At 36.3% G+C, this 15,861-nt stretch overlaps 1 protein-coding gene across 1 annotated transcript in view; it reads left to right on the top strand.

Annotated features, from left to right (window-relative positions):
• Nucleotides 1-15,861, top strand: part of LOC306885319 (regulating synaptic membrane exocytosis protein 2-like) — a gene marked incomplete at its 5' end in the record, with an annotated part of 146,707 nt that overhangs the window by 117,678 nt on the left and 13,168 nt on the right. Inside the window, 6 exon segments of the mRNA XM_079441772.1 lie at nucleotides 495-528; nucleotides 1,450-1,479; nucleotides 4,869-4,891; nucleotides 6,048-6,187; nucleotides 7,360-7,521; nucleotides 12,326-12,513. Coding sequence (XP_079297898.1) covers nucleotides 495-528; nucleotides 1,450-1,479; nucleotides 4,869-4,891; nucleotides 6,048-6,187; nucleotides 7,360-7,521; nucleotides 12,326-12,513 — 577 coding nt within the window.

Genomic DNA, 15,861 nt, shown 5'->3' with positions numbered 1-15,861 from the left:
CTTACTGTTTGTACAGTTGTCATCAGATATACAGTATAGTATAGTATGCTATGATTGTGTTGGTGATGCCATTAAGAAACCTATTTTGTTATTGAAAATTCTGGTTTTACACCAAGCTGCGCTATTCTAGTTTTGTGGGATTTAATATTAATTTAATTAAGAAAAATAGGTTATTATTATGTTTTTTTAGCCACTGTACCCATGTATAAACTGAATACCTTCATTCACCTGTAGATGGCTCAATAGTACTAAATTGATATTTTATTTCTGGGGGGGTTTCCCTGTTCTTGTTTAATTAATTAGTACAAGTGAAAAAAATCTAGACTTTTTTTTTTGGTTTTAGAAAATATAACTTTTTAACACTTTAAGGGTAACTTGTGCAAAATTGTAAATTGTACATGCTTAAATGTGCCTTATACAGTATGTGCACATCTAATGAACAGTTTTGTTAAGCAGGAGCATTGATTGTTTCTCCTTGTGTTGTAACTTCAGAGGTGACATGGGAGGACCAGCAGAAGAAAGCTCCTGGTATGGCACAACCTGTGCTCTTCATCGGCCCTTAGTAGAGTAGATCAATCCTAGTGTGCTGCTGAGGGATCTAGATTTCAGCTCTTCTTCTGTGCTGTCTCTCTGCTCTCGCTGCTCTTGTTGCTGCTGTGTTATTTCTTAAGACTGAACCTGAAGGTTCAAGTATAGACATCAAATTGAACTGATAATTTTTCTTTGGCGTCACTATAGCAGCTTGAGGTAGAAGTAAGGTCACATTCATAGTCATTTACATGATTAATTAATTAACGCACTTTTATTGATGCTGAGACAAACAGTTCTCACTGATACCTTATGATAAACAAACATGTAAGTTTTCGTTTTTGGAATTATTATTACTTACAATTGAAGTAAATATGAAAAACAGAACAATAGAATAAACTACATGAATCGTTACATTTACAGCATTAAAATAAGAAAAAATTAAACTGGAGTCTTGTGGGATTTTGGAAAGCTACTGAACTGATAACGGCCTTTTTGTTGTAAATGTCATTTTATAAGATTGTGCTTTTCAAATGAATCTCATAAAATAGTTTAAATGAGAGCCGAATTGGGACATTGAATTGTAGCATTGCTTGTAGTATGTAGTGGGGAAAATAGGCTATTGATGGTGATCTGTCTGTAGTGTGTTTTAGATTTATGTATTTCATTAAGCTTTGCTCAAAGTATGCATCGTTTCTTTGTTTTGATGCTTTAAATCTTTTAAAGGGTTCTTTAGGTGTTGGATTTCTCAGATCCGTTTTTCGTTTGTTTCGGCATGTTATGAGTGATGAGTTTCTGAATGAAATTCATCTAAACTCTGTTTGTGTGTGAGAGAGTGTGTGTCCATCATCACATTGTGTGTCTTGTGTCTGTCTAAACTGTCTTGTTTTCCTCTCATCCACACATCAGCTGTAGTGTCAGAGTCAACAGTGTCAGAGAATGGAGATGCAGGTATCGTATTCAGATTAAGTTTGGGTAAACATAAAGCCCTTCAAAACAACCTTTGGAGACGTGTGTGTGTGTGTGTGTGTGCTGGAATAAGCAGTGTATATGATTGGGAAGAATTGAGTTTAAAACATCGCAACTACACAAAATTCATGCTTTTATTCAGCAAGGATGCATTAAATTGTTTTAGAGTGACAATAAATACTTTGACATTGTTATAAACTACTTCTGTTTTATTTAAATACTGTTCTTTTGAACTTTCCATTTATCAAAAAATCCTGAAAAATAGAAAACAAATGTTTTAAATTGCAATAATATTTTTACAATATTACTGTATTTTTATTACAGTAAAACCAGTGGTGAGACTTAAAAAAAAAACATTTAAACTTTCTGGCCTCAAACTTTTGAATGGTCTTGTATAAATAGTTTATTTAAAGTGTGCAAGTAGTAACTGCACACTTGAAGAAAAATTGTGCAAAAAATTTACTTTGAGGGGTACAACAGCTTATCACTGGGGCAGCTCCTTCAAAAGGACATCTCCGTACCTTCTTAACCACTAAAGGATGCATAATAGTACCGAGTACTCGTTGCTACCTTAAGGGTACATTTCACTAATATAATGTACTAATATGCACCCTTTCAGGCTAAAGTATACTTCGGTTTTACATATACGCAAGGGTCTGTGTACAGAACATGCGATGCAAATTTAGGCCCAAAGATACTTTGTTTTTTACTTTGTACGCGTAGACTTTCAAAATATAGTCCATTTCAGGTGTACGCCAATGCAGGCAGTTGAAAGCTTCATCTTTCTCCAGTGTCTGTGCTGTGTTTCTCCAGAAGTTATGACCATTAAAAATGTCTTTGTACTCTTTTAGCTTAAAGTTGTGTCTATCCCACAACCCCCTCACACAAGCACTTATCAATGTTGGTGTAGTTGTTGCAGTCTCCGCTGTTTCGATGTTGTTCCGTCTCTTTACTTTCATTTTGTACTGTGAAACAACAGCTCGGGCCAGTGCTGCCACCTTGTGGAGCAACTGATTAGTGCAAAACAAACTCAATGCGCATGTGCGAACTGCCTGAACAAAGTTTATGCGGTTACAAAAATCAGACGGTGTGCGTACAGTACACACATACTATTCTGGTGATGAAATTTGCGTCATGCGCACAGTACGCAAACCCTTGAAAGTATACTTTGCCTTTTTTTTTTAACAGAATAGTACACGCACCACCAGATTTACTTTGTATGCGCAGTTTGCACATGCACATTGAGTGCGTTTACATGAACCCTCTTAATGCAATTATAATGAGATTTTGACAATATTGCGATTAAACTTTACCTCATGTAAATGCAATACTTCGATCTAAGTATCGCGATTAAACTCATAATCGCAGCAAGCATAATCGTATTAACATAGTATCAACGTACGCTGATTTTAATCGGAATATACAGGCATGTAAACGCCTTAATTGCAGTATTGTTGCTCTGACCAAAGTGCGCATGTGCTCGTGATGTACAGGAATGACGTGACACGCACCTGTAGTAATACGCAGATTAGAAACGATGGCGGGGAAAAAAGCACCGCATTTCTGAGGAAAACACAACTCGCTGCCAACAGTCTCTGTTCCTTACTCTCATCCAGAAACAGCAAGTAGAAGGCAGCGTAGGCAAACGAATTGATTGAATTGCATAATTTGTGCGCATGTAAACGTAGTCATTGAGTGTGTTTTGCACTAATTAGTTGTTCCACAAGGTGGCAGCACTGGTCCGGGAGACTGCAACAACAACAGACAGCTCCATTGACGAGCGCTTTGTGAGGGGGTTATGAGATAGACGCAACTTTATTTTAAAAGAGTGCAACAACATTTTCATCAGTCATAACTTCTGGAGAAAAATAGCGCAGACGCTGGACAAAGATGAAGCTTTCTAGAGCATATGTGTCGACTGCCTGAGTTCGCGTACACCATCAAGTAGAGTACACTTTGAAAGGCTACACATTTGACTGTACACAGACACTAGCGTACACGCACAAAAACAAAGTATACTTTGGGCTGTAGGAGTAAAGAAGGTTGTTCCTTTGTTGTCCCTTTGAGGTTACTGGCCCAGTGACAGTGTTGCCAAGTCTGTGGTTTTCCCACGGAATTGGGCTGCTTTAACACTGTTGCCACGGGTTGTTTTTCATGTACGCGGGTTGAAGCGACCCAATAACTTGATATTTAGCCCCTGAAATGTGAATTTTACTGTTGAACCCGCCAAAAAATTTGTATTTTACCCCCCGCAATGCAATTTTTAGTGGTTGACCCCCCCTCGAAACGCGATTGGGATAGTTTTGAGTATCATTCGGGGAAGTTTTGTTGTGAAAACCTGGCAAGCTGTTGTACTCCTAAAGGTACAAATATTTCTTTTTTTTTTTTTTACTGAAAGTTCACACCCTGTTCAGATGTTTATGGATTTCCATAACTAAGCTTACTGTATAAGAGTCAGCAGTATCATCTTTCTGATAAAAAACAGTTAGACCAGCTTGCTTAACTAGCTGGACTGGTTAACTTGCGTAACCAGGACCGAGTTTTGCTGGTTAAGTTGGTGGAGTAGAGACACTGGCATCACATATCGAAGATCAGCATCCAAAGAGTTACTCTGGTCTTTTCAGTAATTCACCGAATTAGGATATCATGTTGTATCTTCCAGACAGAAGTTGAGTAGATTTGTTGTAATTCATTGCATTAATGTTGATATTTTAAAACATGTGTAATTCAATGATTTATCGCTATATCAATCCAAACATTCAAGGCATCAGTGTTAAAACCAAGTTTTGAAATATGAGCGTTTCCTGTGTTGGTTGATGAGTTTTATTGAATATGTTTGATAAAAGTTCAAAAACATTTTTTTTCTTAATCAGTTCCATGGGGACTCTGTGAACTCGTTATTTTTGTGGCTTTTTGTTCATTACCGCGTTATGAGCTCATGTGTGTTAGTTTTGAGCTTTTCTACAGCACAGTATATGCAAGTGCACTCCTAAACGTTGACAAAGGAAATGTTTAGCAGACATACAGTAGAAGATTTAAAGATGCAGTCTCTTCTTTAGTCTTACAGAATCAATGGTGGCTGTTCAATCTGCTGATCAAACATGTTCATAAAACAGAAGTTACTTTGAATAACTGGTCAAATCAATTTACATTCTGCCGGTTTATGGCATTATGTTTTCCTTCTGGTTATTTGGGTTGACTAGATCAGATACAGTTGAAAAAATGCTTTCCATATAAGTTTGTCAGTCGTGTGTCGCTTTGAAGTTTGCTGATGTGTATTTGTATGTAACAAGCAACAATGCTGTGTCACATGCTGTGCTTTTGTGTGATGAGTTTCAGTGCATCTAACCCTTGTTTGTCTTTCCACACAGGCACTTTGAAGGATCCATCAAGGGTATGTTTCTTTCTCTTATTGCTTGAGTTTATTTCCACAGTGTTTTGTGTGCTTCTGCAGTAAAGCAATAGTAGTTTCCTCGGTATTTGGGAATAGAGGAGCTTTTCTTCATGGTAGCTTCATTTGGAGAGGTGAAGTCTAAGCCAATGGATCATTTGCAGCTTAACTCCCTTGATATTTTAAGCACATTTACAAACATGTTCGATGCCAGTCGTTTGGTCTTTGTCACCAGTGGATTGGTTTAGACTAGCTGGCAGTAAGGAATGAACTCTTGAGCTTATATAAAGTTTTACCACCGTTACACTGTGTCCAAACCAGGTGCAATGAGAAGTTTCTCTCAAAGCAAAATGGATCAAGTGTGTCCAAAAGATATTTGGATGCAAAAGATTAGCAATTTGTGCAAACTGATGTTTTGGTAATATCTAGTGGATGTTTGAAGTCAGTTTATCTCACTGGTGTTCAATCAGTGTGTAGAGAATCACATTAACACAGTCCACTAATATTTTTGGTATATCTATTATTTTAAAGTCTGTAATTTACAACCTATGATACACTACCATTCAGAAGCTTGAGGTGAGTAAGAGTCATTAGTTAAAAAAAAGAAAATGAATTAATATTTTTATTCAGCAAGGATGCGTTAAATTGATCAGTATCAGTAAAGACATTTATAATGTTACAAAATACTTCTATTTATATAAATGCTGTTCTTCTGAACTTTCTATTCATCAAAAATCCTGGGGCAAATCACACCGACCACCATGCTCTCAAAGCACTTGAATATTTGTATTTGTATGCATAATACACTTAAAATATGTTGTTTCTATATGTATAATAAGCTCATTTAATTTAATAGTTTTTTTTATTTTTTGTCAAGTGCACAGTCTTGTACCTTCATCTTTTGGTCCGATTTTCATTTACTTTTTTGTTTCAAATCAAATTTTGTAATGTTGTTCAACAAAGACTGTTTAAAAAATCTCTATGGAAAAAAATGAATGGGAAAAATACTTCCGGAACCAGTGCTGCTGAAAAAGTGGGCGAGCACTAACACACTATATAGGAATCAATTGTGAGATTTATGCAGTTCCTGATTAGAAGGCAGTTTGTGCAGCATTATTTTAATGTAATAATCAGCATGCTTTTTTATCTTCCCTCACAGCGTGGGATGGACAGTCTCTCCATGAGGTCGTCGGACAGTGATGTAAGCGACGTGTCCGCTATGTCGAGCGCATCTCGGCTTAGCAGCACGAGCTACATGTCTGTCCAGTCAGAAAGGGTGCGAGCGAGCCGCAGGATCAGGTAAGTGCACAGTAAACCCCCTGACCCTGATAGCTGTGGATGTGTCTGCAGTCAGGAACACACTTACTGTGCTTCTGGTGAGTTCAGGTTCGGCTCTGCCTGCTTGTGAAGTGATCCGAACCTCTGAACTTGCCAAGAGTGTGTTTACCAATGACTGAGACCACACCACATGGCTTTGAACAAACTTATATAAGTGAATCTCAAGAAGAAATGTCCAACTCATATTTACCTTCAAAACAAAAGGGAAACAGATATCAGTTCTAAATTACATATCAATTCTTATTACTGTAATGCAATTCATATAGTTTGGTAAGGCAAGATTTATTCATGCTTTTGAAAGAACTCACTTATGCTCATGAAAGCTGCATTTATTTGATACTGTAAATACAATAATATTTTGAAATTTGCAATTTTAAATGTGTTTTCTATTTTAAAATGTAATTTATTCCTGTGATCAAAAGCTGAATTTTCAGCATCATTACTCCAGTCTTCAGTGTCACATGACCCTTCAGAAAACAGTCTAATATGCAGATTTGCTTTAATGTTGAAAACCGTTATGCTGCTTCATATTTTTTTTTGTGGAAGCTGTGATTCATTGCAATTTTATTTTTTTCAGAATTCTTTGATGAATATGTTCAAAAGAACAGCATTTATTTGAAATAGAATTTCTGTAACAATTTTAAAAACTTTACTGTCTCTTTTGATTAATGTAATGCATCCTCGCTGAATACAAGTATTAATTTCTTTAAAAAATAAATAATTGATTTTCATTATTAAATATTTTCATATCACACAAATGAGAATGATCATTGATGATAAAGCTTACTTTTCATGAATGTTGCCATGCAAAAAGTGTTTATAGCCTAAAATGTATTTTTGAAATATGGATTGGACGTTTTTCACTATTTATAAAAGATTCACCCATTAACAGAAGGACTGAAACTCTCACAGTATATCACAGCGTCTTTCTGTCACAGAATCTCTCTTGTTCACGAAGAGAGTTCATTTTTCATATTTTCATATTGTTATATTGCTCAAGGTTTCTTTTCTTTTCTTCATCTCATGTCTGCCAGGCTTATATCTGTCTTTTCTGTCTTGCATGCTTCCTTTCATTGTGTCGTGGCATGGTTTGGTTTTACGTGTTTGTTTGTGTGTGTGTGTGTGTGTGTCAGCCGTGCGGAGGCTCTACAGAGTCAGGGAGAGGAGGGCGCTGTCTCTGTGGAGGAGCAGGTGGAAGCCACTACAGCGAGCGCACAGGGGGCGGGGCATGATGGGGAGGTGGGTGGGGCTACTGTCAACCCAGAGCATGAGGAAGAAGAGGAGGAACATGAGAGGTTAGATGCAAAGCGTCTCATAAGCCCAGCTAGTGTCCTCCAGCTAGCATCCTTTAGCTAATGCCCTCTAACCTACTGTCCTCCAGCTAGTGTGATCATGCCTCTAAATATCTGATGTATTCCCATGTAAATCTCATGAAATAAGAGTTTAGGAATGAGGAGAGCGAGGACATTGTTTTATTTACATAGTGTGCATGTCAAGTTGTTAGCACACTGAAAAAAAAAAGTTTTTTTGGACAAATAAAAAAAAAATATATATATATATATCTTAATTAGTTACAGGCAAATGTAATAGCTTTTGTCAAATCATATTTATGGTTTGATTGAAACCTTACATTTTGATTTAATATTAATGAAAAATATTAATTATTATTAAAAATATATATTTATTTTACAAAAACATTCATACAAAGTAAAAAGATTATTTATTATAAAGATCATACTTACTTACTACTTACATATTACCTGGGAAGTAACTGTATAAACTGCCATAATTTAAAAATACAATATCTAATATTTGCATTGAAATTTCAGCATCGTAACTTTGCAGATATTGTTTATGCTCAAACTGCACTAACTAAAGTCAAAAAAGTGAAATCAGGCTCATATCAGACGATAAAAACAGAGAACTATAAATAGGTTGGGATCTAATAATAATATATTTTGGCTTTATACAGCTTAATTTCACCATCAACAAAAGCTAAATAAGCTATAATGTGAAAGAAGAATTTTCACTTAATTTAATTTTCACCAAAAACATTTTGTTAGTCAATCATTTAGTTTACTTGCTATAAAGACAACTTCGAAAGATCTTAATGTTTATTGGGTTGTCGTTTTTAATTATTCATCATATTTTCTATTATGTACTTAAAAAAACTAAATTAAAAACATTAAATAAGTTCAATGCAGTCAGTAAAGCTATCCAGCATGTTTAATGTCAATTAAGCAAAACTATGAAAAAAAGAAATGAAATAAAATAATAAAAATAAATAAATTTTTACTCATATTACGTTTCATGTTTATTTTTATTTAATTAATTAATTTTATTTGGACTTCTATGGGAAGCATTGTTTGCTTTTAGACAATAAAATCAAAAACAGATTTAAACCAGAAAGCATGATTGTCGATTAGACCGATATCAAAATGCACTTTAAAAAACTCTCTTCTCACTGTCTTGTAATCCAGTTGTGTGTTTGTTAGTTGTGGATGACACCTCTCTCCACTGCCATATAATTCATCATACTGTCCCAAAAGAGCTTGTGTCTTACATAATATCACTGTCATCTCAGTAACCCTGGGGAGAGTCGCATGAACAGCTGCCGTCTCCTCTCCAATTAGAGCAAAACCAAGAAAAAAGCTTCAGTTCTCGAGCATTTCCAGCGATTTCCACTTCAATAAGTTTTCAGTGCCATTTGTGGGTCACTAATTGAATATAGATGAAGTGTTTGTGATCATTAAAAACACTACAGAAGATAAAATAGAATTTTAATGTCGCTAACAGAATTTTTTCACCAGTTAGTAACTGCAGTAGCATGAGTTTTTACATAACTAGTACTAAGAGACTCTCGTACAGATGTTGAGTACCGCAGACCGCATTTTTATTAGGTTACAATCATTTCAAAGTAGCGGCCGTGCTCTTGAAAATATCTCTTTTGGTCACTCATGTTTGGTTAATGATGGGGAATCTCATTCATAGAGTCAGATGCTGTTGTCAAAGCCAGGCAAGGTCATTTCCTGTCTGTTATTGTGCATGTTATCTCATAGCTTCTGACCCAAACAGCTCGTCATCTTCATTGCTTTCTGGAGTTTCCACAGAAACACTGAGCTGCTGCAGCATGATGTTAAGTGCCAAGAAACGATGAAATGGAGGTGGCTCATCAAAGACAAATTTGCCGTTCTCCTCCTTTGTCATGTGAAGAGGCATGACTGAGTCCTTCTGTCCACCCATTTTGCCTGAAAAGACTTAAAACTAGTGGTCGACTGATATATCACCAAGCCCGATATCTCGGCAGATATTTGGCATTATTCAAATATCGGCATTGGCCGATATGTTTTTCTGTTTGGCCGATATGTTTGAGGCGAGACTTTTATTTTGAAGGTGCCATTCACACAGAATGCATATTTTGCGCACTTTCTAGTGGGGCATCTATCACCGTTGCAAAATATAAAATGGTCCAGACTTCAAGAGGAAAACTCTGAACCCTTTAGACTTGTCATTACATAAGTTCATATAAACTAAAAGGGCTTGATGCACAATGAAAATATACTGCATTACTTAGAGCTTAAAACCTTCATCCAGATCCAAAAATATGCAAACATTGTAATCACAATCTTAAACACTAGAAGAACTAACTATACTGTGTAAGTAAAATGTGCTGTCAAACCTTGTTTCTAGTCGTGTGTAGCACCTACTGCTCTGCAGGATCCCAACATTAGACAAAAATACAAAGAGCACAGATTGCGGAGAAAATGAGTGGGTCTTTAAATTGTCTTTTTTGCTCAGAAAAATGTCTAAAATCCCAAGTACAATATTTCAAAAATAGAAGTTTGTGGAGACTATTTTATCAAGTTACAGAAAATAATATAAATTGATATCCACATCACAAGCAATATCAGGTTGTAGAGGCATATTTAAAATAATACATAACACGTACGTTTGAGTCAGTGTCTAAGTGTTAGTTACAGTGTTTAATGTCAGGTGATGTTTCCTGATGAAGACTTTAACATTCAGAGCAAAGATGAGGCTAGAAGACACAGTTGTCATAGAAACAGCTTCATCTTTACCGTCACAGCCGAACAAATGTTTCAGCTCAGTGTCAATGGAAATGTTCTCGCAAAAGTCTCCTCCAATAGTATTTTATATGGTAAATACAAACCATAATAAACACATAAAAACCACCAGAACAGTAATCTGTGGTTTCTATTAGTCAGACGGGTCACTGGCACAGGATCAGATCTCATGTTTGTATCCTCTCATATTTTCTCCGGAGAGTTTGATGAGTCACCGTCTCATTATTTTCTCAGTGTTTGACTGGAGAGCTTGTCTCATGTTATCTAAATAGGTCATTATATAAGCTTTCTGCAGACTGCGTCTCTGTGTATAAATACTTGCAGTGTCTATACATAACGACCTTTCTATAAGATAGGCTAAAGTCAACCTTTTCAGTTAAAATAATGTTCATGCTGATTGATTAAGTGTAGAAATTGATTTTATGCTAGAGCCGTTTTTATTTTTTACAGCAGTCTGTTGTGGCAGATGAACTCAAAATAGACACAGCAGCACACAGCCTTTACATGACACCATTACTTATTAATTTATTATAAAATTAGAATTAAACTTTATTTTGAGTATTTCTTTATTGCACATTTCTTACTATTATGCATAAAATGTGTTTTAATATCTAAAACACATTTAATAAGGATTTCTGTATAATATTGATCTTTAAATGCAAGATATTTAAAGTGTACCTGAAGTATACTTGCAATAATTCCACTTAAGCACAACCAAATATACTTCGGTTCATCTTTAGTTGGACTTCAGCAATATACATCCACAGTTAAATTGCATTAAGTACAAAATAACTATACTGGTTTTGTATACCAACAGTACAATGGCATGGTATTTTTATTAAGCACATAAATATGTACATTTATTTGCAGTATACTTGGCACAAAATAAAAGTATTTCAAATACATTTTTGCATATTTTTTCACTAGGATATGACAAAATACTAAAATCTACTAATCAAAATACAGATAATTCAGTAAGAACTCACATCTCATCAAATGATCTGTGTAGAGTAACATCAAGTTATTTGAGAACTTCCAAAGCCGCCTACATTTTAAGGTCTTTTTATTTGGTGCTTTGGACAGAGTGATGTGCAAAAACAGGCTCAGACAGGCCTCAGGACCCACAAAGTTGTCAAATTTTCATAATTTCTCTTGGTATGGGTGTATTTTTGTAGACCAACCCATAAATGTTTGCATCAGCCTGGTTCCTTTGACAAAAAGCCCAAAAGGATTTTCCATTGGCTTTTGGATAATTGCAAATAAAAAAAAAGCTCTGTATCCAGCAAACATTTATGATTTTAACATGTTTTTTTTTTTTTCGTCATATAATCTTCACTACTGAATACTTCTATGAAGTGTGAAGCCTAGGCTTCAAGTAGGCGATAAACAAACTACACCATCTTTATTCAAAAACATTTTCTCTGAAAGTTTGAGTCAGAATAGTTTACAAGAGCAAGATTATAAACATAATTAGGCTTTGAGAGCGACTAGTGATTAGATGAGTTTGTGATCTGATAGGTTTGATGATGTCCTCAACAACCTCCGTAGTCCAATTTAGACACTTGTCGGCAAACACCTTTTTCAAGACAAAGGGAAAGCTTCAAAAATCACAAGAGGTATTACTGATGTATTTTATGTTGTAGAATAAAATGTGAAAGTTTGTGTTAACACAGACCTTATTTCAGGAATTCAACCAAAAAAAAAAAAACCTGGTGATTTTAGGACAGTGCTAAAATGCAACTAATTTCTGGGTTTTAGCATACAAAAATACATCATCCCTGCATCTCTCCATAGATGCAGGTCATGCTTACACTCCTCAGTAGACGTCCCGTCTTGTGTATGTTGTAGCCATGTGCCTGTCCTTCACCTTTGACCCTTCTCCTAAAGCAGCTCCTGTAGCTGAATCCTGTCCCTTCCTCTCTCTTCCTGTCCCTGTCCTCCTCTCCTTTCCTCTTCCTGTATCTCTTGCACCTGACATGGCTGACAGTGAGTTTACATCTAAAATGAAACACAGGGCTCAGACGGCTACTCCGGGCTCCAACATCACCAAGAGCTCCAGTGTGGGTGGAGACATGTGCTCGCTGGGCAGGAACGACGACGAGGACGACGACAAGAAGAGGCGCTCCAGTTTCGGAGCCAAGATGGCCGCCATGGTGGGACTGGGGAAGAAGAGTCAAAGCACCTCCCAGCTGGACCCAGAGGGTAAGTGAACTGAGCTGGTACACAAACACAAACATGTGGTGAACTTTATGAAAGCTCCCTGCGAAAACAACCAGGGGTGCATTTCCTAAAAGCATCGTTAGCCAACTGTGGTCGCAAGTTCTGTCGTTACCAACATAGTTCAACGATTCGGTGTCTCCCGAAATCATAGTTCAAATGAACATTCGCAATCAGCGTTGCAAACTTGCGTGGTTGGACCTACAACTCTCGACCTGTGGTTAGAAGCATAGTTTCTTGTTAGTAAGACATATGGGCTTAAATAAATATTGCAAGCTAACATGCAATACAATCCATATCTTCCATTCTGTCTAAATATAAATGCATTTTAATCAATGTATTTTTAGTGCATCCTCGATAAGCGCCGTTTTTGAAGAGTGCACATGGGAACGCTGGGGTATGACGTAAGAGGGAACCCGTGATGAATCAATCATCAAATAAAGCAAAATAACAGGGAACAAAAAATAGTAAATTAGTCATCAGGTGCCATGTTCAATACAGCAGCATCTCAGAGATCTCAAATCAGTTTTACTAGAAGTTATTACTCCACCACATGCATGTGTCGTCATTAACAACGGCTCAATATTGTTGAAGTAATGTGGTTCAAACGACGGAGATGCGACCGTGTTTGGGAGACAGTCGTGACTAGCTAGTTCGTTTCCACAACAATGCATCATACTATGGTGGTTAATCAGCGAGTTACGTCATTGTACAGGAAATGCACCCCAGAAGGGTTTTACATGTTGGTTCAGTGCTGGTGATGCAGGTTGACTATGCTAGTTTTGATAGTTAAGCTACTGTAGTTGAGAAGTTTTCTAGGGAAGCATTCAAATCACATGATAAGATAGCAGGCAATCTTTGGACAACTTTTATAGTTCAATTCTCACAGGCATGATTCCCACGGTCATATAAATTTCTGTGGTAAACAGTGCTGCTAAACCATATTTTGTCCAATTTGTGGAGGCTTTTTAATTAACCAGTTCAGTACATATAAAGGGCTACCATTTTAGACCATTAAAATCTTTGTAAGCCCAAAATCATCAAAAAGTGGGCCATAAATAGTCTTTTTGAACACTTTACATTGCCGTTCAGAAGTCTGGGGTTGGCAAGATTTGTTTTTTGCTCACCAAGGCTTGCGTTTATTTGACCACAAATAGTAATATTGTGGAAATATTATTATAATTTACAATATCTGATTTCTGTTTGAATATATGGTAAAATTAAATTTATTTCTGATTTTCAGCATCATTAATCCAGTCTTCAGTGTTACATGATCCTTCAGAAATCATTCTAATATACTGATTTGCTGCTCAAGAAACATTTATTATATGAAAGTGAAAGCGAAGTGGCGTGTGGCTAAGTATAGTGACCCATTTGTGCTCTGCATTTAACCCATCCAAGTGCACACACACAGCAGTGAACACACACACACACCGTGAACACACACCCGGAGCAGGTCATGAGGTTATCATCATTGTTGCGCTGATTAATATTTTTGTAGAAACCGTGATACATTTTTTTGTTCTTTGATGAATAGAAAGTTCAAAAGAAGATTATTTATCTGAAACAGAAATCTTTTGCAACATAGTAACAATCTTTTATAAATGTCTTTACTGTCATTTTTGATCAATTTAATGCATCCTTGCTGAATAAAAAATATTAACTGACCCCAAAATGTAATGCATATACTTCTATTTTTCTTGCTTAGTATTTTTTTGTCTTGTTATCAGGACACATATCTAATCATTCTTGAATCAAGATGCATTTACTTGAGAAGAAAAATGGCTTAAGATATTAAGTCTTGTTTTCTGATTAAAAATAATAAATCTAAATGTTGTTAGTTTTGTTAGTCATTTTGCTTCTCAAGAAAATGCATCTTGATTCAAGAATGATTTGATTTTAAATTACAAGGAAAAACAAGACAAAAATACAGTGTAGTGTTTTGGGAGATGGCCTTGCAATCATTTTTATTGGCTTTTACCTTATGTAGTTCACACCCACGAGAAACTTTTACCTATTTTCCCTCTATTAATTTACTGTGAATAAGGATGTCTGGTTGATACGATGTTTTGCTGATGACCTAAATAACAGATAAAGAGAAGGCCATGTTTGGATGAGGTATTTTGCAGAGCATTCAGTTCACTTGTAAATGCAGGTCATGCGATCAATATGCACCGATTCAACCTGTTTAAACAGCCCGATCTACTATGATGTGTTTTTTCTATTTCTGTCAGTGAGAGTTAGTTTGTTAGGGTGTTGTGTTTAATGCAGCGTTTATCAGCACAATGGCTTTGAGCAGAAGCTCTCATGTGTCGCTCTTCAGGGGCCTCATTTATAAAATGTTGCGCAGAAACCATCCTAAATTTGATCTTACGATGATTTCTAAGATATGCGTATATGTGATTCATAGAATGAACGTACGAACAGAAATCGTGCATACGTGTCTCTTTCAGATGTGAAATCTATGAATTGCAAATGATCTTGAGCTTGCGCGCAATTGACTGGTTTCAGCTCTCTGCCTTGTAAACGACTCCTAATTAATATCATTAACATATAAAAGATCACCAATCATCATAGTTTAGAACAGCAAGCTGCAAGAACAGCTTATATTTAAAAAACCTGCAATATTGCGACAATAAAAAGTGTGTACGTCTGCTCAGACCCTGACGTGATGCTAAGCACTTTTCCACGTCAAAGACCATCTTTATAAATATGAACGTTGGCGTGGATTTAAGCGTATGCACAGTCTACGATCAAATCTGAGCGTACGCACACCTTATAAATGAGGCCCCAGATGGATGTGGAGGAACCTTGAACAAGCCTGAATGTTTTTCTAGGCCACAGTGTTTGTTATTGTGAAGATGAACAGGGTCTGGTCATCTCGAGGTCTGTCACATTTCGATATTCGGACTACGACGTGGCAGCTGCACTGATGCCAACACCATCACATGGATCGCATGTCAATCTTTTCAATTGCTTGTGAGTTTCTTAAAAATTACAACCCGAATTCCGGAAATGTTGGGACATTGAATAAAATGAAAACTAAAAGAATTTCAAATCACATGACCTAATATTTTATTCACAATAGAACATAGATAACATAACAAATGTTTAAACTGAGAAATTTTACAATTTTATGCACAAAATGAGCTCATTTCAAATTTGATGCCTGCTACAGGTCTCAAAATAGTTGGGAGGGGAGCATGTTTACCATGGTGTAGCATCTCCTCTTCTTTTCACCTCTTCTGGGCATCAAAGTTGTGAGTTTCTGGAGTTTTGGTGTTGGAATTTGGTCCCATTCTTGCCTGATATAGGTTTCCAGCTGCTGAAGAG

The sequence above is a fragment of the Barbus barbus genome (assembly GCF_936440315.1).
Source record: "Barbus barbus genome assembly, chromosome: 19".
Taxonomy (NCBI): Eukaryota; Metazoa; Chordata; class Actinopteri; order Cypriniformes; family Cyprinidae; genus Barbus; species Barbus barbus.
This window is presented reverse-complemented; position numbering and strand designations above follow the sequence as displayed.